Source organism: Fundulus heteroclitus, chromosome 13 (genome assembly GCF_011125445.2).
Source record: "Fundulus heteroclitus isolate FHET01 chromosome 13, MU-UCD_Fhet_4.1, whole genome shotgun sequence".
NCBI lineage: Eukaryota > Metazoa > Chordata > Actinopteri > Cyprinodontiformes > Fundulidae > Fundulus > Fundulus heteroclitus.
In genome coordinates, this window is record NC_046373.1 from 7,456,875 (window position 1) to 7,482,973 (window position 26,099).

The 26,099-nt window shown below is 39.3% G+C and overlaps 2 protein-coding genes across 8 annotated transcripts in view; one reads left to right on the forward strand and one right to left on the reverse strand.

Moving 5' to 3' along the window:
* col16a1 (collagen, type XVI, alpha 1) overlaps nt 1–17,748 on the forward strand; it is a 116,712-nt gene extending 98,964 nt beyond the window's left edge. For all 7 annotated transcript variants that reach the window (XM_036144974.1, XM_036144978.1, XM_036144976.1 and 4 more), the window contains 22 exons: nt 1,625–1,678; nt 1,773–1,826; nt 1,951–2,004; nt 2,092–2,136; nt 2,224–2,277; nt 4,644–4,679; nt 4,766–4,828; nt 4,917–4,988; nt 5,093–5,146; nt 5,275–5,319; nt 5,877–5,921; nt 6,084–6,137; nt 9,365–9,418; nt 9,519–9,569; nt 9,736–9,825; nt 9,913–9,948; nt 12,329–12,373; nt 14,277–14,471; nt 14,723–14,786; nt 14,955–15,131; nt 15,244–15,321; nt 17,482–17,748. In XM_036144974.1, coding sequence (XP_036000867.1) covers nt 1,625–1,678; nt 1,773–1,826; nt 1,951–2,004; nt 2,092–2,136; nt 2,224–2,277; nt 4,644–4,679; nt 4,766–4,828; nt 4,917–4,988; nt 5,093–5,146; nt 5,275–5,319; nt 5,877–5,921; nt 6,084–6,137; nt 9,365–9,418; nt 9,519–9,569; nt 9,736–9,825; nt 9,913–9,948; nt 12,329–12,373; nt 14,277–14,471; nt 14,723–14,786; nt 14,955–15,131; nt 15,244–15,321; nt 17,482–17,675 — 1,614 coding nt within the window. In that variant the 3' untranslated portion in view covers nt 17,676–17,748. The remainder of the gene's footprint in view (nt 1–1,624; nt 1,679–1,772; nt 1,827–1,950; nt 2,005–2,091; nt 2,137–2,223; nt 2,278–4,643; nt 4,680–4,765; nt 4,829–4,916; nt 4,989–5,092; nt 5,147–5,274; nt 5,320–5,876; nt 5,922–6,083; nt 6,138–9,364; nt 9,419–9,518; nt 9,570–9,735; nt 9,826–9,912; nt 9,949–12,328; nt 12,374–14,276; nt 14,472–14,722; nt 14,787–14,954; nt 15,132–15,243; nt 15,322–17,481) is intronic.
* A 5,282-nt stretch (nt 17,749–23,030) lies between these two features.
* col9a2 (procollagen, type IX, alpha 2) overlaps nt 23,031–26,099 on the reverse strand; it is a 30,140-nt gene continuing 27,071 nt past the window's right edge. The window contains exon 32 of the mRNA XM_036144983.1: nt 23,031–24,402. Within this exon, the coding sequence (XP_036000876.1) occupies nt 24,197–24,402 (206 nt within the window). The 3' untranslated portion in view covers nt 23,031–24,196. The remainder of the gene's footprint in view (nt 24,403–26,099) is intronic.

Sequence of the window (26,099 nt, forward strand, 5' to 3'; positions counted from 1 at the left end):
TACAGTCTTTAGGCAGTTGCCAGGCAACAGCTCATACCTTCATGTGCATATCAATATGTAAAACCCAAATGTTGTTTAGTATTCATTTACTGCACGATGACAGATAACTTTTAATATAGCTTTTCCGTATGCGCACGTTCTTGTTGCTCTGTGTGCGCGTTTTATAAAAAAAAAAGAAGCGTTGGGCTGCGGCATTTTAATCTGCGACTGGAAATATGAGTTCAAAGTATTCCGAATATTTGATGTTACAAAACGGTTTGCTACACCAAAAACAGCAGCGTTTTGTCAGGCGGTATCACCACCCTGCTGCTTCACAGACTTAAAGTGCAAAGAAAAAAAAAATAGATTTCCACAAGTCACTTTTTCTTTTTTTTTCTTTTTTTTTTTTTTTTTACTCTTTGCCAATGACTATCTTAATTTCCGCTACATATACATCCAGCCTTGCAGAACTTTTCATACCTCTTATGTTATGCAAACATCACATCACAACCTCAAATCAGTGTATTTTACTGGGCTATCATGTTTTAGATAAACACAAGCTAGTGCACAAATTGAGAAGTAACACATGTTTTTTTTTTTCCAAACATTTTATAAATATAAATCTAGCAAGTGTGGCTGTCCCATAGCATGATGCTACCACCATTTTTCATCATACGAATAGTGCATTGAGGCAGTATAATTTTTCCCATTTCTACTGCATGTCTACTTCCCATTTTTTGCTTGTGGCAAACTGCATAATATAAGCCTTCTAATGTTTTTTTTTTTTGTTTTTTTTTTAAAAAAACATCAACTTTTTTTCTTGCTGCTGTTTCATGAAGGCCAGACTTGTAAAGTGCACAGACAATGGTTGTTCTGATAACAGATTACTTTACCTCAGGCAGGGTTTTCCCGTTAGGCCACACACTTTCAAAGTTTGGTTACATTTTGTGAGCTGTTTTAAGGCTTTATCACTGACCTGTCTGGTGTGATTTTGGTCTTTATGACAGTATTAGACCACTAATGTTGTCAAACAAACGTCTAAGGATTTCACAGAACAGCTTGATATATTACTCAGAAGAATAACACAAAGGTAATAGGCATCCGAAGGTAGTTGGTGGCACTGGGTGTTGTCTAGGGGTGTTAGAGGGAGATGAGTGAATGCGTCTGAATCTCTTTTCATATTTTTATGTTTCAAATTTCGTAGTGAAAATGAATAATTATCCTTCTACTTCACAATTATGCACTACTTTCTATTGGTGTGAGCCCTCCCCATACACATAGCCACCCACCCACAAACGCAAACATACATATTTGTTTTAAATTCTTACTGAGGACCATACCTTCACTTCCATTCATTTTCAACCCTGACCCTAATCCTAAACCAGCTCTATACCAGTATACCCTAACCTAAACCTAATTGACACGTTAATCCTAAACCTAACCCATAGGCCCCCCGAAAAAGTGAGGACAAAAAAAATCAAAGTCCTCACTTTACTAGTAAAATGTGCAAAAAAAAAATGTTCACGAACAGTTGCAGGTGCTAGTACACACACACACACACACAATTTTTTTTAATAATCATACTTTTACAAGGCACTTTACCTATCCTTTATTGCTAATCTGTCCCCACTTCTGTCATCCTCAGGGCCAGCAGGGTGAGAGAGGGTCGGATGGCCTTCCGGGAACGAAGGGCGAGCAGGTACATACCTGACAACCAGTTTCTCCTGAAATGATAACATACGGAAAAAATAATTGGTTTCCCTGTTTGATTGATCCTGTGATCTTTCCTTCAGGGCCCTCCAGGGACGCCTGGTTATCCCGGAACTATGGGACCACCTGGGCTGCCTGTAAGTCGCCATCTCGTTATTAAAGAGCTGACAGCGTCCCGTCAATTTTTAGAAAGGTTCCAGTGACACGAGGGGCCCACACTGATTCACCGCTCTTTTTTTTTTTTTTTCGTGCATTTGTCAGGGACTGAAGGGTGAGCGTGGAAGCCCAGGAAGTGCTGGTCAGAAGGGAGAATCAGTGAGTCATTGCGCTGTCCCTGTGATACAAAATTACCTAAACGCCCACGTTGTGACATATCGCCTAACGTTTCCTTTCATTTTGTAGGGTCCTCCTGGTAGCCCTGGATATCAAGGACAGGCTGGCTCTCCAGTCAGTGTTTTATCACGAATTAATAATTTGTCTGTTTTCAGAACGTGTGTGTGATAAGAAGATACCTTATTTGTTCAATGTGTGCAGGGCATTAAAGGAGACACAGGACCAGCAGGGCCTGTTGGTTCCAAAGGTGACCAGGTATGCGTGGTGCACACACCCACAAATGTGTAGCCAACCCTGGTAAAGACGTGTAAAAAGGCCTAGCATATTTAAATTTTAATCAGGCACACATAAATTATGTGAAAAATCTAATTTTTATTCAAAGTAGATTAATTCAGCGGGAAAAATCCCATGTTAACAAGTATTATTTTTTAAATAAAGTTACCTTTGACTCAATTGATAACATTTGTAGCAACCAATTTAAAATGAACTGATTAAAGTATTTTTCATATTCCTTTTTTTTTTAGTTGGTAATTTTCTAACAACTTTAAATAGTAATCTATGATTTCCTGTTTCTTGGGTATAAATATAACAACATAGCACGGCATTTCGTTTAGCCACGCTAGAAGAATAAGACAAGAGTGCACGCTACTTAACTAAGGCAATTGCATGTTGATCTCTATAAATCAGGAAATGACCACAGAAAAAAAAATCCTTTCCTCATCTTGCTGAAAATCCCAGTCATGTCAACGATTGTTTATTTTGTCACCACACACGACTATGAGAATGGGACGCCTGCTGTAATATATCGCTCACCCCTCCAAATCACTGAATCAAACTCCAATTCCAATCTCTTCTTTCAGAAAGAAATTTCAGAAATAATGGGTATCCCTTAGAAGCTAGATGAATGTCAAAGGATGCAACCAGCACAGTTTTTTTTAATTATTATTTGGTTTGGGACCTTAGTTTAAGCGAAACGAAATCTTAATTCTGCAGCACAAAGACATTTCGGAGAATTTTGCAAACAAAGCAGGGTCCAAAAACAAATGGATGAGTGAGTTTGGTGGGAAAATACCTGTTCGACCTGCCTACAGTCCTGACCTCAGCCTGATAGAGCACCTTTGGGAGGAATCAGAGGGGAGACCGACAGCAAGGCTTTCTCACTCAACATTGTCTGACCACCCCAAAGCACTTCTAAAATGGTCAAATTCCCCATAAACATGCTTCAGAACCTTGTGGAAAGCCTACCAACAAAACCTGAATTGCAATAATTATGATAAATGGTCAGTCAACGTCATGAAATATGACTTAGTGTATTAAAAGTGGGTTGTCTCTGAAGTTCATATGTATGTGGAAATGCTGTTGAGTGGATTCAGCATAATCAAATGTCTAAAGCTCGCTGTAAGAGAATTAGAGTAGAAATGGGCATCTTGAGGTCAACAAGCCTATCACAGGCATTAGACACTGCGTGCAAACCCCAGTTTGTTGGCGGGTTTGAAAAAAAAACATTCCACGCTATCTTCAAAACCATAAAGATGCCGAGTTTGCTAAACCCAACTGGGACACTGGACCTGCGTGTAAGCCTGTCATGATAAAACTTTTAATCACATGATTCATTAAAATGAGTATGATAATTTGCGTATGCGTGCTTGCTTGTTTTCCCTTTGTATTGCCATCTCCTCTCTCTGAGACCGGAAAACAAGTTTTCTTCAGTACGGCGCGTTGGTGTCTACTCACACCTTCGTTCTCAGTTTAAGAGAAGTTAAACCTTGTGTCAGGTAGGCACATGCTCAAAGTTTAGCATGAGAGCCCCGTGAGGGAGAGCCAGAAAAACGAAAAGAAAAACGAAAAGAAAATTGAAGAAAACAAAAAAAATTAATTGATGTCAAAGACGAACACGACCGCTGCAGTGTGGAAGTTCTTTTTGGATTAAAGCCAAATGACGGCGGCCAGCCGCTTGCTCTATTTGAGGCGGCATTTCGAGAGGATATACTTGCTTTATTGTGCCATTATCATATTATTTGAAAAAAGTCTCCAAATGACAATATTGTGATTTATCACGATAATTTAAAACAATTATCATCCAGCAAAATTTGTTATTGTGACTTGGTGAGCTTTCAGGAACAAACACTCCATGTTGGTCTGATGTAATGGTGTGTGATGTATGATGCTATGTATCTGAGTCTGTTCCTCTACCAAATGAATTGGGAACATTGTTAGAGTGCATGAAATGCATCTCGCTAGATGTTCCAGCCTTGTGAAGCAGTTACACAGAGAGACTGCTGTCAAAAAGGGGGGGTTGTTCAAACCATTGATAGCAAGGGGAACCAGTAATTGGTCATTTTTGTAAAAGCAATTATTTCTTAACATATTTCAGAACTGAATAATTATTCTTAAATTAGACATGTCTCTCTATGAAAATTGTATTACTCTAATAAAATAATGTACTATTCACTTACTGTAATAAAAAGAAAAAAAACTTTTAAAACGTCTTTACCAGGGTTGGAAATTAATCTTTTGACAACTGTCAAAATCCGTTGTCAAACTGTTGTTTTAAAATCATAATTTTGAAAGTTTTGTTATCAGTAAAAATAAAATAAAAGTGTCAATGTACTTTATTTTAGGGTTTCCAAGGACAGCCAGGTTTTCCAGGACCACCAGTATGTAAACTCGTTAACTAATCTTCTGTACTCTTTAATGGTTATTTTAATGTTGGTGTGAAATGTTAATATCTTTGTCATCCTAGGGTCCTCCTGGTCCTGCCGGCAAGCCTGGCAGAGAAGGCCTTTCTGGGTCAAAAGGAGAAAAAGTGAGAACAGCTGAAGCAGTTAACTGTGTGCATCCTTTCTTTGCTTAGAAAGTTATCATGTGGGACAATAAACACTATATTTCCGAAGGGTAATGACGGCTCCCCAGGCTCCCAGGGACCAACGGGGCCACCCGGCTCACCTGGATCTCCAGGGCTGATGGTAAATATGTTATTCACCTTTTACTTTTTTTTATTTTTTCGAGATATGTGATCCTTGGTGTAGCTGTTTGGAACTATCCCGTGATATGTGTGCAATTTTAAAAGGGCCCTCCTGGCATAGAGGGAATAGATGGAAAAGATGGGAAACCAGGACTGCGGGTAAGTCACACCACTTAATCATGTGACTTATCTGCCAAAACCCATGCAGATAATCCTTCTGCAGAAAACTTGCATCTAGTAGTTAATCTTCTGAGACAGACTGTGTTCGCTTTTATTACCATTATCAGGGAGAGACAGGCCCTCCAGGCCCAGCAGGACCTCGAGGAATCCCAGTGAGTATCACCTTTATCATTCATCCCATCTATTCTCTATATTTTATTCACAATGCATTCTAAAAAGAAATATGAACTATTTGCTGTTTTTAAATTTGCTTTATAAATGCATGGATTGGAACTAAAATAAGGTATGCTCTTGTCCGTTTAGCGACAACGTAATGAATCCTTGGACTCATTTACAGTTTCTTAAATAAAAAGGACCTTTTACCAGCATGAACGCCTTTTTTTTTAAATTTGTCATGTCACAAGTGACCATGTAGGTTGCTGAGTTTTTATGACATAAATCAACACAAACTAGCTACTATTGTGAAGTGAAAGCAATTTTAAAAGAAAGAATAAAAAAAAAGAATATTTGTAGAGGCACAGCAATTACACGGTTTTCCATTTTAAGCTCCTTACTTTTTCTGTTTAACATACTGACCCAGTCTGTTCTACCTGAGAGCAGATGTTTGAAATTTCAAACACAATCCTCCTCTTGTTTCAGCAGCTGCGCATATCTGTTTTTTTTTTTCTGTAGCTGTACCGACCTCTTTCTCCTTGATGTCTCTCCTCAGGGATTCAAAGGGAAAACGGGACACGTTGGCTTTCCTGGACAGAAGGTCAGTCAACAAACCCATTGCTTTACCATCACGCCATGTCTGTTCTGCCTGTGCAGTTACGGTTACAGCCTGCACATCATGCTCGATTATGATCAAAGTACTTTTAGTCCTATCCCTGTTGTGTCTTCAGCTACAATTTGAAATCATGTCACATCCCAACAGGGAGAAGCTGGACCTTCAGGCCCACAAGGACCGCCCGGCAGGCCAGGACATGACGTTAGTATTTTTGTTTTCTACCCCTACCTCAATTAGCCAAAATTTTAGAAACTTGAATTTCATTGAAAAGTTTACATATAGTCGTCATAGGAGTACATGTCATGTAAACTTGGCATTTTTGCTGATGTATTTGAATTGTTCTTTTTACAGGGTGGCTTAATCATAAAACTTGCAAAACAGGAATTTGATGCATAACTCTAAATTTACTGTAGATTTACATTTATCTACAGGGTTAAAATTATACCAAATGTTCTAAATTTATACATACATGTATATTATCTGCTAATTCTGTATTAAGTAAAATGTTCCTTTGCAGGTTGCGGTACAACCACACATTACTGATGGCCCTGACATTAATGTAGAATCTGATTTCCTGGCCACGATACATCTTTTAACCTCAGTCCATACGTTTTATTCGAGTGTTGAGCACATTACCATGACATAAAGCTTAATGATTGCTTGTTTTATTATTTCAAACCCAGTTCTGATGTGTCTGGGTTTGTGGTACTGTTGGAACACCTAACTGTCCAATTTTCACCCCTTAGTAATTTGAAGGAAAATGAGGGTTCCATTCATATGTACCGTATTTTCTGGACTATAAGTCACTTCGGAGTACAAGTCGCACCAGCCATAAAATGCATAATAAAGAAGGAAAAAACATATATAAGTCGCACTGGAGTATAAGTTGCATTTTTGGGGAAAATTTTTTTGATAATATACATCAACAACAGACATGTCATCTTGAAAGGCAATTTTAAATAAAAATAGAACGGAGGCAACAACAGGCTGAATAATTTTACGGTTAGCTTACGCTACATGACACAACTGAGAACGTGCCTGGTATGTTAACATAACATATTAAAAGCTTTTCAGATAACTAGCATAAATAACATGCAAAGAAGTTAACCAAAGCGCCCGTCTCACTCCAAATAACTAAAATCCAGTGAAATCTTCATCCTCTGTGTCACTTTCAAATAACTCCGTTAACTCCGGAGGTAGAAGATGCAGCACTTCCGCTTCTACGTCGCTTACGTCTGATTCAACACAGGCCTAGAGCGCCCTCTTGCGATTTGGTGTGAAAATAACAGGTGTAATTATATACCAGTAAAAATGTGTAATAATTTCACACATTAGTCGCTCCAGAGTATAAGTCGCACCCCCGGCCAAACTATGAAAAAAACTGCAACTTGTAGTCCGGAAAATACGGTACACACGTGTTAATGGCACTGAAACCAGAGGTGACTGATGATAAAAAAAAGAAGATATTTGGTTGATTGAGGCATGAGAGGTTGGAGATTACCACATAAGCAATAAACTATTTGAACATAAATATGTCCGTGGTCACTTACTTGCTGCAGTGTTTTTAGGACAATTGTCCTGTTGAAACATACCACTGGGACCAAGTTCCAACTATTGTACACAACTGTTACCACCAGAGTAAATAAGTGTGCCATGGAAAAGGACCCTGGAACTGAATGCTATTGATATACTTTAATTACTACTGGTGTCTTTTTTTTTATTTTGAACATATTCAAAAAAATAATCTACATAATCTCTATATCTCAAGTTAGAAAAAAAAAAAAACAAGTAAATTCACACTCTGTCTCCTTTCTTTGGAGTGCCAAACAACTCTTCTCAGGTTAGCTCTATTCCACTTACCTTGAAAACTGCCATTAACCTTTCCTTTAAAAAAAAAAACACCATTGATCTAGACCCGATTGTCAACCATAGAGCTATTGCCAACCTTCCATCTTTGTTCAAAGTAATGGAAAAAAAAATTGCAGTTTGTCTACAAGGCCATCTCACCGTCAACATCTATGATATATTCCAAACCAGCTTTCATTCAGCTCACAGCACAAAAACTCTGGTCAGTGAGACAAATTACCTTCTGATGCTGGCTCTCCTTTCCTACTGATCCTCCTGGAACTGAGCGCTGCTTTTGACACTGTGGATCACAACATCCTCCTCCACCGGCTTCAGCACTCTGCAGGATTGACTGAGACAGCTCTGGAATGGTTTCGCCCCATCCATTCTGACTGATATGAGTATGTCTCCATAGAGGAAGCAAGATTCAGGACTCAAACTGTAGACTATGGTGTCCCTCAGGGTTCTCTCCTTGTGCCCACTTTGTTTATTCTCTACATTTTCCCCCTTGGTAAGATCATCTCTCACCACAATAATTATGTTCATTGTTATGCAGATGACATGCAGCTCTGTAGGTTCATCACCATAACTTGCCACTCTTACCAACTGTCTTGAGGAAGTAAAAGCCTGGATGAACGGCAGTCTTCTCCAACTGGACGTGTCAAAAACAGACGCTATTCTAGTTGTCAAAGGAAACATGATTACATCACCACTTTCCTTAAATCACTCCACTGGCTTGCCATCTCTCTCTCCATTAAATATGAGGTTTCGATACTCACCCACCAATCCATCTACTGCAATGCAGCATACAACCTAAATTAACTGGTCATTGCTCAAACATGAGCATGGTCCATTCGCTCCACTAATTCCTACTGGTAAAATCATCCTTCCGCCCTGAAAGTAGTTAATACATTATGCATTCACAAAAAAGGTAATAAAAATCATTATTTGTGGGAGCTGCAGGCCTGTTAAAACTAATCAATATTTGCTGTTCAGTCCATGGATTTGTCAGAGTTTTGTACCTACTCTCGCCCATAGACGTTACATACCCCCCCCCAGAAACTTAAACACAACTTATAGTACCAACAGCTCATTGATGCCAAACATTGTCTTTTCTAATTAATAAAGCAGATAGACATTAAATGAGAACAATATCCTTCCCAAGCCTCAAAACCTACCTCTATTTAACATTTGTGAAGTAAAATTAGAAATTATATTTCTCTTTCTCCTCATCACAATTTCCTCACTGCCTTCCAATATCTAAACCATTTCGGTCACCAAATCTGTGATATGTTTGGGCTTTAAAGAAAGGGAGTCCGTTGCAATATTGTTCACAAAAAAAATTGAGACGACAGCTGCGACTTCGTATGTTGCAACTCTTTGGGGAAACCCAAGGAAGTTTACCAAAAAGAACAATCAAAATCCAGCCAGAATTATGTCAGGAGCTTGATGATGGTTACAAGATCATGTTATTTCTCTGCAAACTTGCAAAAGGATCATTTTATCTAAATTAAATAAACTTTTCATTGAAACTTGGAGTATAACCCTAGCAACATCTGAAGTTTAATCTATGGTCTCTGCAGGGTGACCCTGGTACCCCAGGACTTCAGGGTCGACCAGGACCTCCAGGCCAAATCGTAAACACGCCTTTTTTTAACATGATATATTATGCACAGGTTTACTTGTTAAATTTGTTAGCACGTCAAACATGTGCAATGTGTTTATATTTCTCCTCAGGGTCCCATGGGGCCAGCGGGATCTCCAGGGCCTCCTGGTCCATCAGGAGTGGTAAGAGTGAATCTCAAATATGCCTATATTTTCATACGTTTGGCAAGAAACTTAAGGAGCTAAACCTTTCTAAATTTGAAGGAATATTTTTATTTTTCTCCTGTGAAAGACTCTCTTTAGACAGTGAAGAAGTGAATGATGTCCCTTTACTAACCTTCCTCAATAGGGTATTAAAGGAGATAAGGGTCAGTCTGGAGATAGAGGCCTCCCAGGGATGGTTGGAGCTCCAGGATCACCTGGACATCCAGGACTCATGGTTGGTTCTTTTCTAAATGTTTTCCCCTGCAAGCAAAGTTAATTGGGTTTTATTTTATCGTGTGTCACTCTCTGTGTTGACTTTTAGGGCGAGCCTGGAAATGACGGTGCTGCTGGTAAAGACGTAAGTAGCATCTAGCTACTAATCATTATCGTTATTATATAATTAGTATAAATCCAGCTATTTTGCGAAAGCGTCGGAAGTTTGTTAGACAACATTACTGGACAAATAGCATCATGAAGATTTTTGTACCCTTTAAATAACCAGTTAAAAAAAAAAAAAATAAATAAATAAAACTTTGAGATCAGAACCTCTTTCACAAAGATGTGGTGGGAGGGGATGAACGACCAAGAAAGGCAGCGGTCCATGTCATTGTGGACAAAAGTAAACAAACATTTAAAATCCAGGAGTTATAATTACAGTAACAGCATAAAAATTTGATCATTTAAGATTTGAAAGTTGGCCACTGTTCAAAGGATTACAGTTACCAGTTTCTTAAAATGGAACAAAAAACTTTCAGTGAATCGAGTTCTAACAGTTTCAGTTCAAATTGGAGGGCAAATGAAAGCATTCTTTCCTTTTTCAATTTGAACCTGTAGTACAGAGAAGCACATAACGTCTCTAGAGAAGGCGGAACACTGGAGACAGGTCAGGGAGAAAGTTGTGGAAACGTATAAAGCAGACTTACTGTACTTTATAAAACAATATCTCAAGCTTTGAACATCTCACAGAGTTCACTTTTCAGTCCATCAGCTGAAAATTGAAAGAGTATTACACAAGACTAACCAATAGATAAGTGAGTCTGCTGTTGTTCACAACAGGACCATTGTTGAAAGAAGCTAAAATACCCATAGTAACTCTAGAGGAGCTGCAGAAAGGTTTTGCTTAGGTTTTGTCTCATGCTCTCGATGAGACAACTATTAGTTGTACAAACCACAAATCTGGTCTTTCTGGCAGACTGGCAAAAAAGCAATTTATGAGAGAAACTTATCTGTCAGAAATGTGTAGCAAGAACCCCTGTTTAAAGGGCTTATATGTCCTTTTTTGAGCATGTTATGATACTAATCCTTCATCAAAATCATACCCAAAGTGATATTTGGCTTGATTCATGCATGTCTGCGTAATTCTCGAGAAAACAAGCAAGCATGACCGGTCTACGTAGAACGTTGTTTACCCGCCGTCCCCAGGAAGTAACTACCTTTACCGCGCCGCCCCTGCCCAGTAAAACACACCAACAAGCAGTGATGTGAGGCAGAGTGTGATAATTTCTGCTCAAAGATGAGATAAAGTGGCTCTTGTATCACCTAATCTGCATAGCAACTGCTCTCTTTTTTATCTCATGCTGCACCAGCTCTCGGGTGACCCCAACAGGCCAGAGGCAGCACCAGAGCGGCACCAGAAAGCAACTAATATTTCATAACAACTGAATACTCCATATTGCCAAAAGGCAGTATTTAATCATATGTATGCCTATAGTCAAAAAAAAGAATGATACAGAACCTTTAATGTTGGCCAGAAGCCATGTATGGGACACAGCAAACCCTTGGCAGAAGGGTCAGTTCATATAATACCAAACAGCTTTGGACAACAGGCTCCTGCCACCATCCCCTAGGTCAGGGGTCTGCAACCTGTGGCTCCAGAGCCGCATGTGGCTCTTTACATCTTCAGTTTTGGCTCTTTAAAACTTAGACCAAAAATGCGGGGGACATTTTTTTTTCTAAATGTAAAGGTAATTTAAAATTGCTAGCTTTAAGGATGCATTTAGTTCTGCAATATGTGCAACACATTCCCAGAAAGAAAGAAACTAATGGTGTGTAGAATATTTTACTATAGATAAATGAAGTATCTTTTTGTCAATAGGTTGCAAACAACTTGCTTTTTCATCATTTTGATGCAATTTGCTACAAAAATCAAATGTCCAATTGAAAAAAAAATTATTAAACCTAAACATAAAAATACTGTTGGTTAAATAATAACTGTTGATCTTTAATTTAAAAAAATAAATAAACAAATGTCCTATAGTATACTATAAAACAAGCTCTTGCTTCAAATAGATGTGTGACTTTTGTGGCTCAAAACAAAATTTGTTTAGCTCAACCGAGAGCAAAAATGGCTCTGTGGGTTGTAAAGGTTGCTGACCCCTGCCCTAGGTGAAATGAGGAGGTGGCAGCATCATGCTGTAGGAATAGAGCTAAAAATAGCAGCACCTTTTGAAGAAAACCTGCTTAAAGCTGCAAAAGACCTCACACAAACCGCTGTTCAGAGATAACTCTTTTGTCCAAACAGATTAAGCTTGATCAATTTTGCAAATAAGGAGAACAACTATTTGTTTCCATATTTGCCAAATTAGTAAACGTATACCCCCAAAAGACCTGCAGCTTTAACTGCGATTGCAAGTTTTGACTCGGGACCGTTGACTCCAAATTCGTGCCACACTTTTCAAGTTTTGATCAGCAAAGATTTTCAAACACTGTCTCCTTTTTTATTTTTTTTCATTTGCCAGGGAACACCAGGCCTGCCGGGGGACAGCGGACAGCCGGGTCAAAAGGTAGGGGATGACTCAGAATGATGTGGTAATGTGCGTCAGCCATCCATTGCATCCGCAGACCGTCTTAAATCAGTGAAGGTTTGATCTTTTCTGGTGAGCTCCAGCCCAGGGAGGCTTTTGTTGGTGCACGATGGTCCTGAAAGCATTCCTTCTCTGCCGTTTCTGCCAGCTCAGCACCCACACTTAACACAGACATCACTTCACTAACCCTCTGACCCCCCCAGCGGACTCCCCCCCCCCCTCCCCCTCCCCTCCTCGCCTCACTTCACCCCTCATCAGACTGGCAGCCAGTTGCCCTCCATGCGGAGAGATTAGCTACAGAGCTAGGAGGTTTGGCGGATCCCTGCGCCGACAGTAGTTTACAGTCCGTGGGCATGGCGATAGAGTTATTCTTCAGCTTCTGGGCTAATGCTATTGAGCATGAGGGGAGATGCTAGATGAGGCTATTTGTCACGCTGACAGGACAGCATTGTCAGGGTTTTTAGCAGTGCAGAACGGCGTAGAAACGACAAGAACGGGATCCTCTATTCTTCTCACCGCTCTCTATTTCAGGAAGCACTTGTCTGTCTGTGACGTGTAAACATTAGACGTCCATTATGGGCTGCTTTGTCCCCGATAAATCACTGTCGCTAATGTAGCAGGTCTGTTTCTGAGTGTGTTTACACTGGCTGAATGGCGAGTGCTGCTGTGTGGGAAGTGATGGAGATGCAGAGGAGGGCTGCCTTTGAAAGGCTTGCTCCTTAGAATATCAAAATCCTAATAGATATTAGGCTGAAGACTGTTCTTCAAACATATTCTGTTTGTGTTGGGTTGAAAGAAAAAGAAAACAACTGAAAAATGTGGGTAACAACATCAGTGGATTTTATTGACCCCCTCTGGGAAAGAAGGTTACAAATTAATTAAACTTTTATTGCAGTAATGTAAAGTCAATTTAAATAAAAAAAAATAAAAAAATCCATTATCTAGTTTGAATAGATTTAGCCAGTTGAGTGTCACAGTTGTTGGTACGTCTAACAATTAATACATGTACCCAACTATTTTGCTCACAGACAGCACTTAGTTTTCTCCTATAACAATCCACGAGGTTGGAGCATACAGAGAGAGGGATCCTTGTTCATTCCTCCAGTAACAATCTCTCTAGATTGTCCAGAATTCTGGAGCCTCTTTGATGTTCTCTCCTACTGAGGACATCCCAAAGCTTTTCTTCAACAGCATGGAAGAAGGTTGCCTTTTTCTCTCTGCTGAACCATGTCTCTTCTGATTTGTCCACACGCTCCTGTCGAACCCCCGTTCAAAACCCATTTTATTTTTTCTTACATATGGAAAGAGTTCACGATGCATTCTTGCAAGATTCGCCACTTGTACTTGAGTACATTGTTAAGTACACTAGAGAAATTGCGAAGTGTGCTCAACAGCGGGCACGGGATGCTTTCCTGCATACTGATGACTTGTTTTAAGCAAAAACCCACCTGGAGTGTCTGTTGAAGAAAAAGCAAAATCTTCGTTCCATCTGAAAAAAAAAAGCCCATTGTTCCAGTGGAGTATACTCCTCGTGTTTACATTTGTGATGGTAGGGTGGAAACGTTATAATCCTGCTTGCTCTGTGAACTGGTTTTCTGTCACATTTTACCGTCGTACTAAAAGTAAAAGTTGGACTTTTCAAAATGTACGTGTGAGATTACTTTATTGACTTTATTTTAAGGCTCCTTCACATCTTTACAAGAGGTGCTAATGAATGTGGGCACTGACAGGGGAATCACTCAAACTGTTTTTTGTTTTTTTTTCCAAAGTAGGCTATAAAATGTTTAATTTCTCTGAGGCCCATTCGTTATCTCTTTTAAGAAGATGGACAATATTTGTTTTTGTCTTTAGACTATCTTGAAACTTGTGTGTTGTATTACAGGGGGAACCAGGGGCCTCTGGGCAGAGGGGTCCTCCAGGAGAGCGAGGTAGACCAGGTCCACCAGGTGGGGGGGGATATCTCGGCAAGGATGCCCAACCCATGATGGGCCCGGTTGGACCCAGAGGGGAACGAGGAAGTCCGGGTTCTGATGGACTCCCAGGACCTCCTGGTAGCCCTGGGACCCCAGGAAACGATGTGAGATTTTCCTTTTTAGTCCTCTCGCCACACTGTGGCCGGGGCTATTTTTATTGAATTTTTAATTTTAACTAGCTGCAGATTAATTTATACTCGGCTCTGCTGTGTAAAGATGTGAGTGCGGTGGCTTCGGGCACTCGCCGGTTCCATCTGTTTCTGTAAATAATACATTTTCTAACTATCTGCTTGATTAATGTTTTCCTGTTTGCAGTTGCCATTGACGCTTTCTTTTTCTTCGTCTTTGTCAATAGGCTTTCGTCAACTACGATGACATCAAAAGCTTCATACGGCAACAGGTCATCAAGATCTTTGACGGTGAGGGCACGCTCGAAACGTGTGCAGACGTCTGGATGCGTTCTATGCAGTATTTCTTATGTAAATTGTGCCCTTTTTGTTGAATCTAACACTGTTTGTCCTTGGTAGTACAAGTACCTCTGTCGCTCCGGAATATTTTATCTTTCAATTACGCCCCCTCTTTTTTAGAGAGAATGGGGTACTACATGTCTCGCATGCAGATGCCTGTGGAGATGGTGGCATCACCTGGTCGACCAGGGCCCCCAGGGAAAGATGGTACTCCAGGTAATCCTGGACCCCAAGGCGCTCCAGGGATCCCAGGACACATTGGCAGGCAGGGCCGGCCAGGAGGACAAGGACCCCCTGGTGATTGTTTTTTTTTTTTTTTTTTTTTTCCTTCAGCATTATACTAAATAACAGAAATAAGCCTTTAGCTTCCATATATTGAGTATATGAGTATGTGTCTTTTGTTCTGCAGGACCACAGGGACCACCAGGAATGAAGGGTGACAAGGGTGTCGGAGAGATGGGAGATGTAGGACCGCCTGGAGTACCAGGTGATGCATCCCATTGGTTCTTAAAATATTTAAGCCAAACAAAGCATTGGTCAAGCTGATACTTGAGACTATGTTGTTTGGCTTGGGTTTACGTCCTATAAACGCAACATGCTGGTGAAGATTCTCAGTCACCCGATACAGTAGTAAATCCAAAAAAGTTAGAAATTAAAACAAGTGAGGAGTAGAAGTTGCTGGTTTTCATCACAGCGTGAGTGTGCTGTGATGCAATCAAACTACACATGCAGATTAGGCTCCCCTAACAACGGGGCTCGCTGAGACTCGTTAGGGGAGCCTCATTTTTACCCTTATTTTGGATTAAAACACAACAAATGCACCTTGCAATTCTTTGTCTTTACTCTTTATTTTTTTATATATATCAGGATCAATTTTATCTCCAATAATTCTCAGCTAGATTTTTGTTTGAGTACTTTGTTAGCAATTTCAGCCTGCATGCGATCTTACACCCAGAAACTCAATTTAAGTCATTTTCAGCCAATTCATTCAAGTGTTTGCATTGGTTGATGATTAAAAAAAAAAAAAAACTTGGCAGTGTGATGAAATGTTTTTTTTTTTTTTTTTTATCATTGTCAATGTGTTCTAATTACAATTACCACTTTAACTCGTTTCAATCATATCAGCATATCCAAGAATCCTTAATCATCTCAGAGTTCAGATGGTATTGGCTAAATTAGAGAACTGGCAGCTGCAATCACTTCATGTGGAGTTGTTTATTAAATTCTGAATTTGGAATGAAAATGTATTCTCATGAAAGGGAAAAAAAAAAAGAAAAAACTTTTTAAATGGCTCATGTTTTTTTTTTTTTTTGGTCCCCTGACAGCAGATGTACCACAACAATTACAGTGGATTTGTACTCATTTCACATCATTTGTGAAGTGGCAGATATCACTTAATCCTTTTTACGGATGATTAAAATTCTCCACCACGAACGCTCCCCGGTGTTTCTGCTTCCGTCTGAAATTGATTCATTTAATTTGTGAAGGTAAATATTTATAAGGAAGTAAAAAAAAAATCTATTTATTTATTTGACATAATTAAAAGTGTAGAAACTAGCTCCCAATTCGTTTGCACTCTCTGACAGTTCGTCCAGTTTTGTCCTGTATTTAGCTCCATCCATCCTCCCATCAACCAGCTTCCTTCATCCCTGCTGAAGAATAGCGCCCCCACACGGCATGACCCGGCTATTACAGTGTTTGATGGTGGGGAGGCTGTGTTACGGGTGAGGTTCAGGTTCAGGTTTAGTCTTCCACCAAACACAGTGTTTTGCGTTCAGGACAAACGCTTCCGTTTCGCTGTGTCCCTTACATGGCCTGGGACTATTTTTATTGGGGATTCTTTCAACTTTCTTTCACAACATAATTTCATCGCGCTGCTCTTCTTCATCAACCAGATTTGTTGAGTTCACGAATACTTGTACTGTTGACAGATTATCCCATCCGATCTTTGGATCCGCACAGCTCCTTTAGAGTTACTGTATTTTAAAGTAACTCTTGCCTCTTGGCTCCTTCCTTGATTAAAGCTCTCTTTGCCCGGTTCTGCCATACTCTTTCCATTTTCAGGTTATGGATTTAACAGGGCTCAGTAAGACGTTAAAAGCACGGGGATAATGCTTTACGACCTAACCCTCCTTTGAACTTCTCCACAACTTTATCTTTGACTTGTCTGGTGTGTGCTCCATGGTCCGCATAACGCTGTCTGCTCACTAATGTTCTCTTGAAAACCTTCCAGACATTCACGAACAGCTGGATTAAACACGTGGAATCTATAATATGCTGAGTAGATGACGTCTTCAAGAGCTTTATTGCATTTATTTATTGCATCAAACTGCATTTGATCCAGGATTATCCCAGTAATTTTTAATAAAAAAAACAAGAATCCTCTTTCTTCTACTTCTAAATATGCGCTACTGTGTGTTGATCTATCGCTAGAAATCCCGTTAAGATCCTGCTTGGTTCTACATGTAACAAAATCGGAAAAATACTGTTAAATACTATTCAAAAACACTGTATGTCAACCTAAATGTAGTAAATCAGATAACGTTTTGGCCATTTGACAAATGTCCTGTTTTTCCAGCGATGTTCCAGGCTTAAAGACGGGACAGTATGTTTCTCACATTTCCTTTTTTTTTTTTCCCTCTGCCAGGTGTTCCAGGCCCCCCAGGCTATGGGAAAATGGGACCACCTGGACCTGTTGGCCAGCAGGGAGTTCCTGGGATACCGGGCTCTCCTGGACAGCCTGGATCCAAAGGAAAGGAAGGCCGTTGTAACCCCGCAGACTGTATGAGCCATCAGGTAGACTACAGCCCCAAGGGCCCACCTGTCAAGGGCCCCTGGTAAGGTTCTGCAGGCTGAAGGGTACGAGGACTGGAGGGAAGAGACTAAAGTATTTGGAGAAGCAAAAAAAAACAAACACAAGGATGCAACGTTATTTAATCAGACCGCATGAGAGAAAGCAAAGAGTTCAGATGGGTTCACCAAAAACATTGCTATTTCTTTCCAAGGGCCCTGCTGGAACTGAGGCCTGCAAAGACACACCGGCAGGAAATTGTTATCCCACATTGGTTTCCCATTTAAATGCGATTTCAATGCTATAACATTGTCTTGTTTTCCCTTCCACTATGTTTACTTTGTTTTTACTTTTAAAAAAGAAACCAAAGAAAATCACAAGCTCTTTCTCCTCCCTTCATCCAGTCTGCTTTCTTTCTTTTTTTCATTCTTTTCCGTCTTGGTCATTGACTGTTTTCTTTGTCTAGTTCTGTTGGCGGAGAAAACAGTGATTTCGGTGCATTGCTTCCATTTCCCCTATCTTTGTCCCCCTCCTCGGACCATCCCCATGCTCCGTAGATCCCATACATTTCTAATGTCGTCATGGTTGAGGAGTGTGAAGTGTGACACATTTGAATATAACATAGAAGACATTATCCCGAGACATTTTGTGTTGTCAGACGTTCCTTGAAAGGTTGTTTTGTACATACTTATATGTATATATTCTGGCTTTTGATAACGCTTAAAGCTATCCTTTTTATTCATTGCCAGTGGTTATTTTTGCAACAAATGTAAAATTATTGTATGTCTATGAGCTTTTTAAATGGAAAAAGGGGTTCGGCAAAATAATAATTTATAGAAGTAATTTCTATTTACACGAGAAGAATATTGGCTTTGGTAACTGTGTCACTTGGGTTCATCTAGTTAATTTGACTCCATGTTTTTTTTTTTTTTTCTATATTGTAGCGTACACCGTAATAGAAATTGCCTGTTGTATGAGAATATGGTTAAAATATAGACAACATTTGAATCCCTTCATCATGAGTAATTTAAAAGTAGCCCAGCCAGCCTTCACACCAGGTCCTCACCATCACTTCAGTATAGATAAAATATTCTGATCCATGTGACTATCCTTTTTTGCTGTTACATTTCACCATGTTGGAGTTTCTTGATTTTCCCTCACAGTTGATTTTATAGTTTTAAAGTCTACATTTTTTTTCACTCTTTCTTTCCAGTTAAACTTTGAACCATGGACATGCTTGTGTTTCTTGGAAATGGTAATTAAAATGCTTTTCAAAGAAAACATTTTTTTTGTCCTGTTTTTTTTCTTAGCAACTAACCAGACGTCTCTGTAAAATACACATTCCCTTTAGATATAAAGTGTAAATGTGATATTTACATGCACTTTGTAAAAGGACATAACCATCTTTGCTTATGCCTGATATTAAATCAAACTAGACCGTTCCTATTTCGGGTCGGTCACGATTGGCAACATGCATTCTGTTTGCTAAATGCCAGAATGATGAGCAACATGTTTTAAAACTTTCTTTTAAATGAAATAATTTAATTACTACTTAATGGAACTGCCTTCAGCAGCATGAACTTGTGCCAACATTGGGAACCGCACCAGTCCCTAAATGCAGCAAAAATCCTTCACATGATACATCCATACTTAAAAGTTGAGACGGTTGACTCAGACTTCGAGCTTCTTGGCTTTTCCTCCAAATGGAACGTTATGGCCAAACACTTCAATTTGAGTTTCATGAAATGATCAAACATGTCATCATAAATGAAGGTTTTAGTCCCTGGGTGTATTTACAAACAGTAAATTGGCTTTTTTTTTTTTTTTTTTTTTTTTTCTTTTAGAAAAGAATATAATTGATATACTTTTACTGTCCCACAGTGGGGAAAATCAGGCATGATAGTAGCAAAATCAAGTAGACGGAAAACACAAACGGTTAATTAACATAAAAAAAATGCAAAATTTATAGTTAAGCTTTACAGTAAAAGAGAAACACCATCATCGGAAAGGGAAAAAATTCTGGGCGTTGTTCAAAGATTTTTGTGAGTACTTTTATGTATTGTTTCATGGGACAACACTGAAGATATTCTGACACAATGTAAAGCAGTCAGTAGCTTGTATAAGTGTGAATTTGCTGCCCTGCGGCCCGGTTTTCACAGGGAAGGGATTATGCTCTGCTTCAGTCCACCACAGCGCATGTTGGCATTTATTGTTCCCTCAGTGAACTGTAGGTCCTCACAGCTGGCAGCTCTCCTGCAGCTCCAAACAGAGACACTCTGACAACCACGCTTCCTGGTCTGAGCACTGACAGGCCAACCCACCACCCCCCCCTTCAGACTCTGCAGCAATGCTTGCAGCACTCTGTTTTCAACAAACAACCTCTGGATAAAGGTGCTGAGCACGCACACTCAACTTCCTAGGCCTGTCCTGAGTGGAAGCTTTCCACGGTCTTGGTCACCGTGCAGCAGCTCGGTTTCAAGCCATCTTTATGTAGAGCAGCAATTCCCTTTATCAGATCCTCAGAGTTCTTTACCACAACGTGTTATGTTGAACTTAAAGAGGAAAGTGTGAGAGAGTTGACACCAAATTTAACACGCCCGCTCCACCATTGACACTCGAGACCTTGTAACACTAACAAATCGCAGGACAACGGGGAGGGAATATGGCTAATTGGGCAAAAGTAATTGACATCAATGGCTGGGTGTTGAGTTATTTTGAGGGGTCAGCAAATTAACACTGTCATGCAGGCTGTACATGTTTTCACATGAAAAGATATAGTAAATTATTTGCCAAAATGTGAGGGGTGTGCTCACTTTTGTGAGATGCTCTATGTATACATCTGGTTTCCACTGAAATGTGTCAATGCAGATGCTCACTATCAATACTTCCTTGGAATTATGCTGCCTTGCATCATGTCGTCAACACGCTATTTTTAACTGGGCTTTTTGTGCACTTTGTAAAAACACTATTTTTTAGGAAATGCCCCTCTGGAAATGAATACTTCAATACCCAGCTGTGTTTTCATTGTCATCGTTGTACAGAAAGGAAACACGCCACGAGCGAATAAGTGGTACAACGGCTTGTCTAAATACCCCTTTTAATCTCTAACACTCCCTTCATCTTTTCTACAGAGCATACACACAGAGGTGTTTCTTGCTGTTGTTTTCCTTGGTTGTTTGTACAGTAGCCCTGTTATTTTTTTTGTCTGTCACTGTCTTCGAGATATGCATCTGTTTCGCTTTTTAAGTCTTCTATATTTTTGCCATGTTAGCTATTCAGAAACCCTGTTTAGTTCTTGTGGCTTGTTTGAGTCAGTTGTGTATCATTGTAGTTTTTTTATTATTATTCAAAGTTATTCTATGTCTGTAGTCCTTATCTGTATCTTTGTTGCAGTTTTGTTCAGGAACTTTATATATTTTAATGTGTTTTATAGTTTAGTGGTGCTGTTTTGGCTCTTTGTAGCCACTTTGTGCAGCTTTGTAGTTTTTTTTATGCCAGTAACCATACAAGTAGCTTGTCTCTTCACAGTAACTATTTGTATCTTTGTAATTGTGCTTATTCTAAGTGAGGGTTGTCCAAAGTGCGACCTGGAGGCCACTTGCCACCCATGGATGGATTTTGTGTTGCTTTCAACTTCATCTCAATAATAAGTTGGCCCACCAACATAATATGTTGACTGAGAATTTTTTATTTTTAATTAGGGCAACATTATTAAAAATAAGTTAAAATATTCTTGCAAATGTAAATCTTTGGTACAACACAAAGTATTTGTCTTTTAATAACCACCTTTTTTACATTTTCGTTAATTTCATAGTACATAGTACCACACTTGACTTTTATGAATCAAAAGCTGCTTTTAAACCTTTTTTTTTTTTTTACAATTCTTCTAAATACAGCAAGCATTTTGAAATATGTTTTCTATCAAGCCCAAAGGAATTGGAAAACTGGATGACCATCTTTTCACAAGACTAATGTGCAAAGCCCTTTTTATGTTTTGTATCTACCATAATTTACACATCCCTATCCAACAGAAAATCTGACAAATTTCTTTAACCATTTTATTGCATTATTGTATTGTGTGGAGCAGGTACAAAAATGGCAGTATAATCTTTTTTGTAATTGTAAGTATTCAGCGTATTATGTATGGCTGCAGGTCAATTTAGCCCTTTGCCAATTCATACCTCCATTTCATGCAGCTTGCTATTTTGTCCTTACCTACTTCTGTCATAATCCTTGGACTTTGGTTTTGCATTTTTATCAATATATGGTTCTTGTTTACTTTTAGTTTTTAATGTATTGGCAAATATTCTACTTTTGTTTGTTATTTCAAAATCCTATATTGCATTGTGCTGTATGTTGTTTCACTTCCTGTTTCCCTGTTATTCCTCTTTCTCAGTTTTTGTCACCTGTTGGTCAGTATATTGATTAATTTTCATGCTGGTTGTTTTCTTTCTCAGGTTTGTAAACTTTTCCAGTTTTTCTGTGATAGTTTTTCCTAGATCTTGTTGCATACATTATGTTTGAGTAGAAAAAGTTATTTTAAATTGTCAGTTTTTAAAGGGTGTCCATTACGCCCCAATGGTGGATACAAATTGTTGTATCAGCGATACTAGATACACAAGGCAGTATTACCTATGCAAGAAAGTAAGTTACAAAGTGACCAAAATTATAACGGTATAAAATGGCAAACAGGGGCAATAACCAGCGGCCCATGCAGCATCAGCCAGTTTGTCTGTTACCATTGTTTAGATCCGTAGTGTTTTGTCTTTAAAGTTATATTTATGTAATTTTTTTCTTTATAGTTATTTAGAATACCTTTAAATTTGTTATGACCTGTTGCCATAACATTGTGTGATTTTGTTGTTTGGTTTCTTCAAATTAGTTTGTTCTCTGTTGTAACTTCTATCTTTCTTGTAGTTTTTTTAAGGCCTTTTATGGAGTTAGTTGTTTTTTTTTTACTAACTCTTTGTGCCTTCTGCAGTTTTTTTTTTTTTGCTTCATTGCCATTTAGTGATTCTGTGGCTGTTTTGGCTCTTTATAGCCAATTATAGGCATTTTTGCAGTAACTTTGTAATGCATTCTGTCTCTTCTGAAGAAGCCGTTAATGTCTTTGTAACTGTACTGCTTACTAAATATTCTGGATTCATATATACACAGCATGATTATGCACGCCATGTTTGCAGTTATTTTGTTTGTTTCAGTGAGGGTGAATCAATTTGCATTTAGTCTAGATGCGCATTAACTTTCAAAGCTTCTCTTGCTCTGTTCTGATTCTGAAAGAATTGTGGTGCTCATCAGTGCTAAAGACATGCTTATGTACATGGACTGTTAAGGCCTGCACAGTTTAGTTGATTATTGGTGACTTTTGGACTCAGTGGAGCAACAATGTTGATAAAAGCCGAACATGTAAGGCAAGGGAGTTTATTTACATGCATAAATCAATAGTTTTAATGTTGCAAAGTTATAGAGGCTCTGAAAAAGATTAAACACACCTTCCCAGCATTGATACAGAAGAACATTGGATTTTATAAAAGGCTCCTCTTTATTGGTTTGGGAGGAGTGAACATCCAGAAATAAACCTCCCTTATGTTTCTACAGGTGATTATATCTAGAACAATAAATAACTCTTTTAATGACATAAATCAGTCATCCCGTAGAAATCTGACAGTGGCATAGAACGCACATATGAGCTGTTAAGTAATTGTTTTATGGGGGGGAAAAAAATCATTATTTCTGAGGGATCTGCATGGTATTTCTGCACATAATAATCAGCACACATTTACAAAGATTTACAGCACTGCATTGTGGGAGATGGGAGTGCCTTTCGGGATATACTGTTGCCAGGCAACAGGAGGAAGAGATAAAGCTTGTCGTTAATTTCTAAAATGAGACTTAGGTAGAAAGCGGGGGGATTGGAGGAGAGGGAAAGCAATTTACATGAGTTAAATCAAGGATTTCACTCAAGCTTACAGATCAGGAAATACATTTTATAATACAGTACTGAGTGAAAAGTTAGGCTGTAATTATTTATTGTTCTTTTTTGCACATTTTTAATGTCTGATGCTCCACTTGAGAGAGACGGAGCACGACCTTCCAAACACATAAAGTATTGAATTTACATGGGAGCGTTAAAGTGACCACATTGTTAAAGAAAAGCATCCTTCACCATTTTGGATTTTCAGCATCTCTGAGCCCGAAGACAGCGTGTTGGTGGGAGATGTGGCGGTTCAGTCTGAGTTCTGCTCCTGTCTAACGGCTAGAAAAGGAATACGGTATTTGGATGGGACTGACACTGACATCATCCAAAAACACTGGAGAATTCTTAAGGATGTGGGTGGCTGTGAGCTGCTGTTGTCATGGTGATGTGTGGGATTAAGATCATGATGTCCCACCAGTCAAAAACTTCCAATTGTAATATCTAGGAGAGTTGGGGGGGGGGGGCTAAACACCCAGTCACCGTGTTATCATTGCCCCCAACTCTCATTTCCTGATGTTGCCCATCTGAGGAGAGCAGTCACTCTTTTTCCCTCTTTCCCTCCCTCCCCAGCAGTTGATTCAGAGAGAGGGATCTCTAAACATTGGGTCCTTTGATCGTCCCCGCCTCTTGTAATCTTGGCGAGGTGTACGCTGATGCAGCCAGACACATTGCCGCCTCGCAGAACCCGGGGAGACCTTGGGGCCCCGCCTTACCAGGGCGACCTGGCTCACCGGCTGCCCCCTGAGGTCCTCTCTCACCAGGCCTGCCATCGCGAGCGACGCCATCAACACCAGGAGGGCCTGTGGAGTCAGAAGATAAGGGGAAAATCTTGAGTGAGCCGCATGTTGATGACTGAAACCCAAGCGCATGCATGGATTACACCACGGACCGGACGGAATGCATTCATATATTAAATTTTTGTCTGTCAGTGCTGAACAGAATCAGTTCCCTTTAGCTTGAATTAGTTTGTATTGTTGCAATCTTTTCAAATCCCCACTCAAGAGTGTTGGTTAAATGGCTGGAGTTAATGATGCTATTAGAATACCTTTCCAGGACCCTATCCCATAGCAAAAGATGTAATGCCAAGTCCTTCAGGTACCTTATCGTCCCCTTCATCTTCTTTAGCTCTGCCTTCTGTGTGCAACTTTAATAGACATTTCCAACTGGTCCATAAAATGCCTGAGTACATGCAGTTCAATGGTGCTTTTATGTAGTGCTGAGGTGAAAAGGTTGCTGCAGCTAAAAATAAATTTTGTGAATATGTATATGAAACAGCAACTAGAGATTGGAAATCTTCCAATGGAGAAATAGCTGGACCTTTTGATTGTACTCGATTTTCGACACAGTTAACTTTTGCCGTGCTGTGCTTTACCTTTTTGAACTATAGTTATTGCATAGTATCAGTTATAGTTACCTGCAGCTCACAGGTAACATATTGGAGTGAATTTGCAGAAAAGTATTAAAATTCTGTGTGATAAAAGGCTGACAGCTAGCAAACAGAGCTTCCTTTTTGCTAATAATAGCAAATAATCTCAAACTGAAAATGTTCACATTAGTTGAATGCAATACTATATTAGAAGGTATTAAACATCTACACTTTCAGAAGAAAAGTGTTAAGTTTTTCACTATATTCTAAGCCAAACAACCTCAGTGTTACCATGCAAACATTTTGGTATCTGAGGATGCAGGTTGTGTCAATTTATCTGATCAACTGACAAGTCAATCCAGTCTGATGATGTGTTTGATTTGTCTCAGAAGTTGGAGCATACACTGCGTATGGGAATGGCATCCCTCCTATAATGCTTTCTGGTTTAAAATCGGAAAAACAGCATGATTTGGTTAGTGCGGTAATGCTAACTATTGTTAGCAATACAAGCCTTTGCTCTCCACTTTCTTTATTGAGATACTAAAGGAACATGATCATAAGCGTTGTATAGTACATTGTGCAATACTTACTTAAAAAATAGAAAATGCTCAAAGTATTAACTTGTATGTCCCTACAACGCACACTAGTGATGGGTCGATGAGGCGTCATGAAACGTTTCGCCACATTGCAACTCTGTGCCGATACTGTGCCGATACTGTGTCACTGAATACTGACACCTGCTGGACCTTAAAAATCCCTACAGGCAACCTGGTTGACAGAGTTAACTGACACTGATTTGATGACCAAGCATACACAATACAATTTAAATCATTGTATGTTGCATTGTATTATTTTATATTTTCATTTGAATTAAACATATATTTGATTTTTTTTTTAGATACAGTCAATAAATAATGTGAAGGAGGATGCTTGTGGACTGGCTTTTTTATTTTTTTACAAATGGTTGATCGGGCGCTGTGTTTAGTTACCTGACTGATATCATCTGTTCTGAAATCGGACATGCTGAGTATGACAAAGGGAGGAAAAACTACTCAGAGTAGCAACTTTCTACTCAGTGTAGATGAGCCGTTTTTTCTGAAACGACGCTCAGAAGTAGAACAAAGACGCACA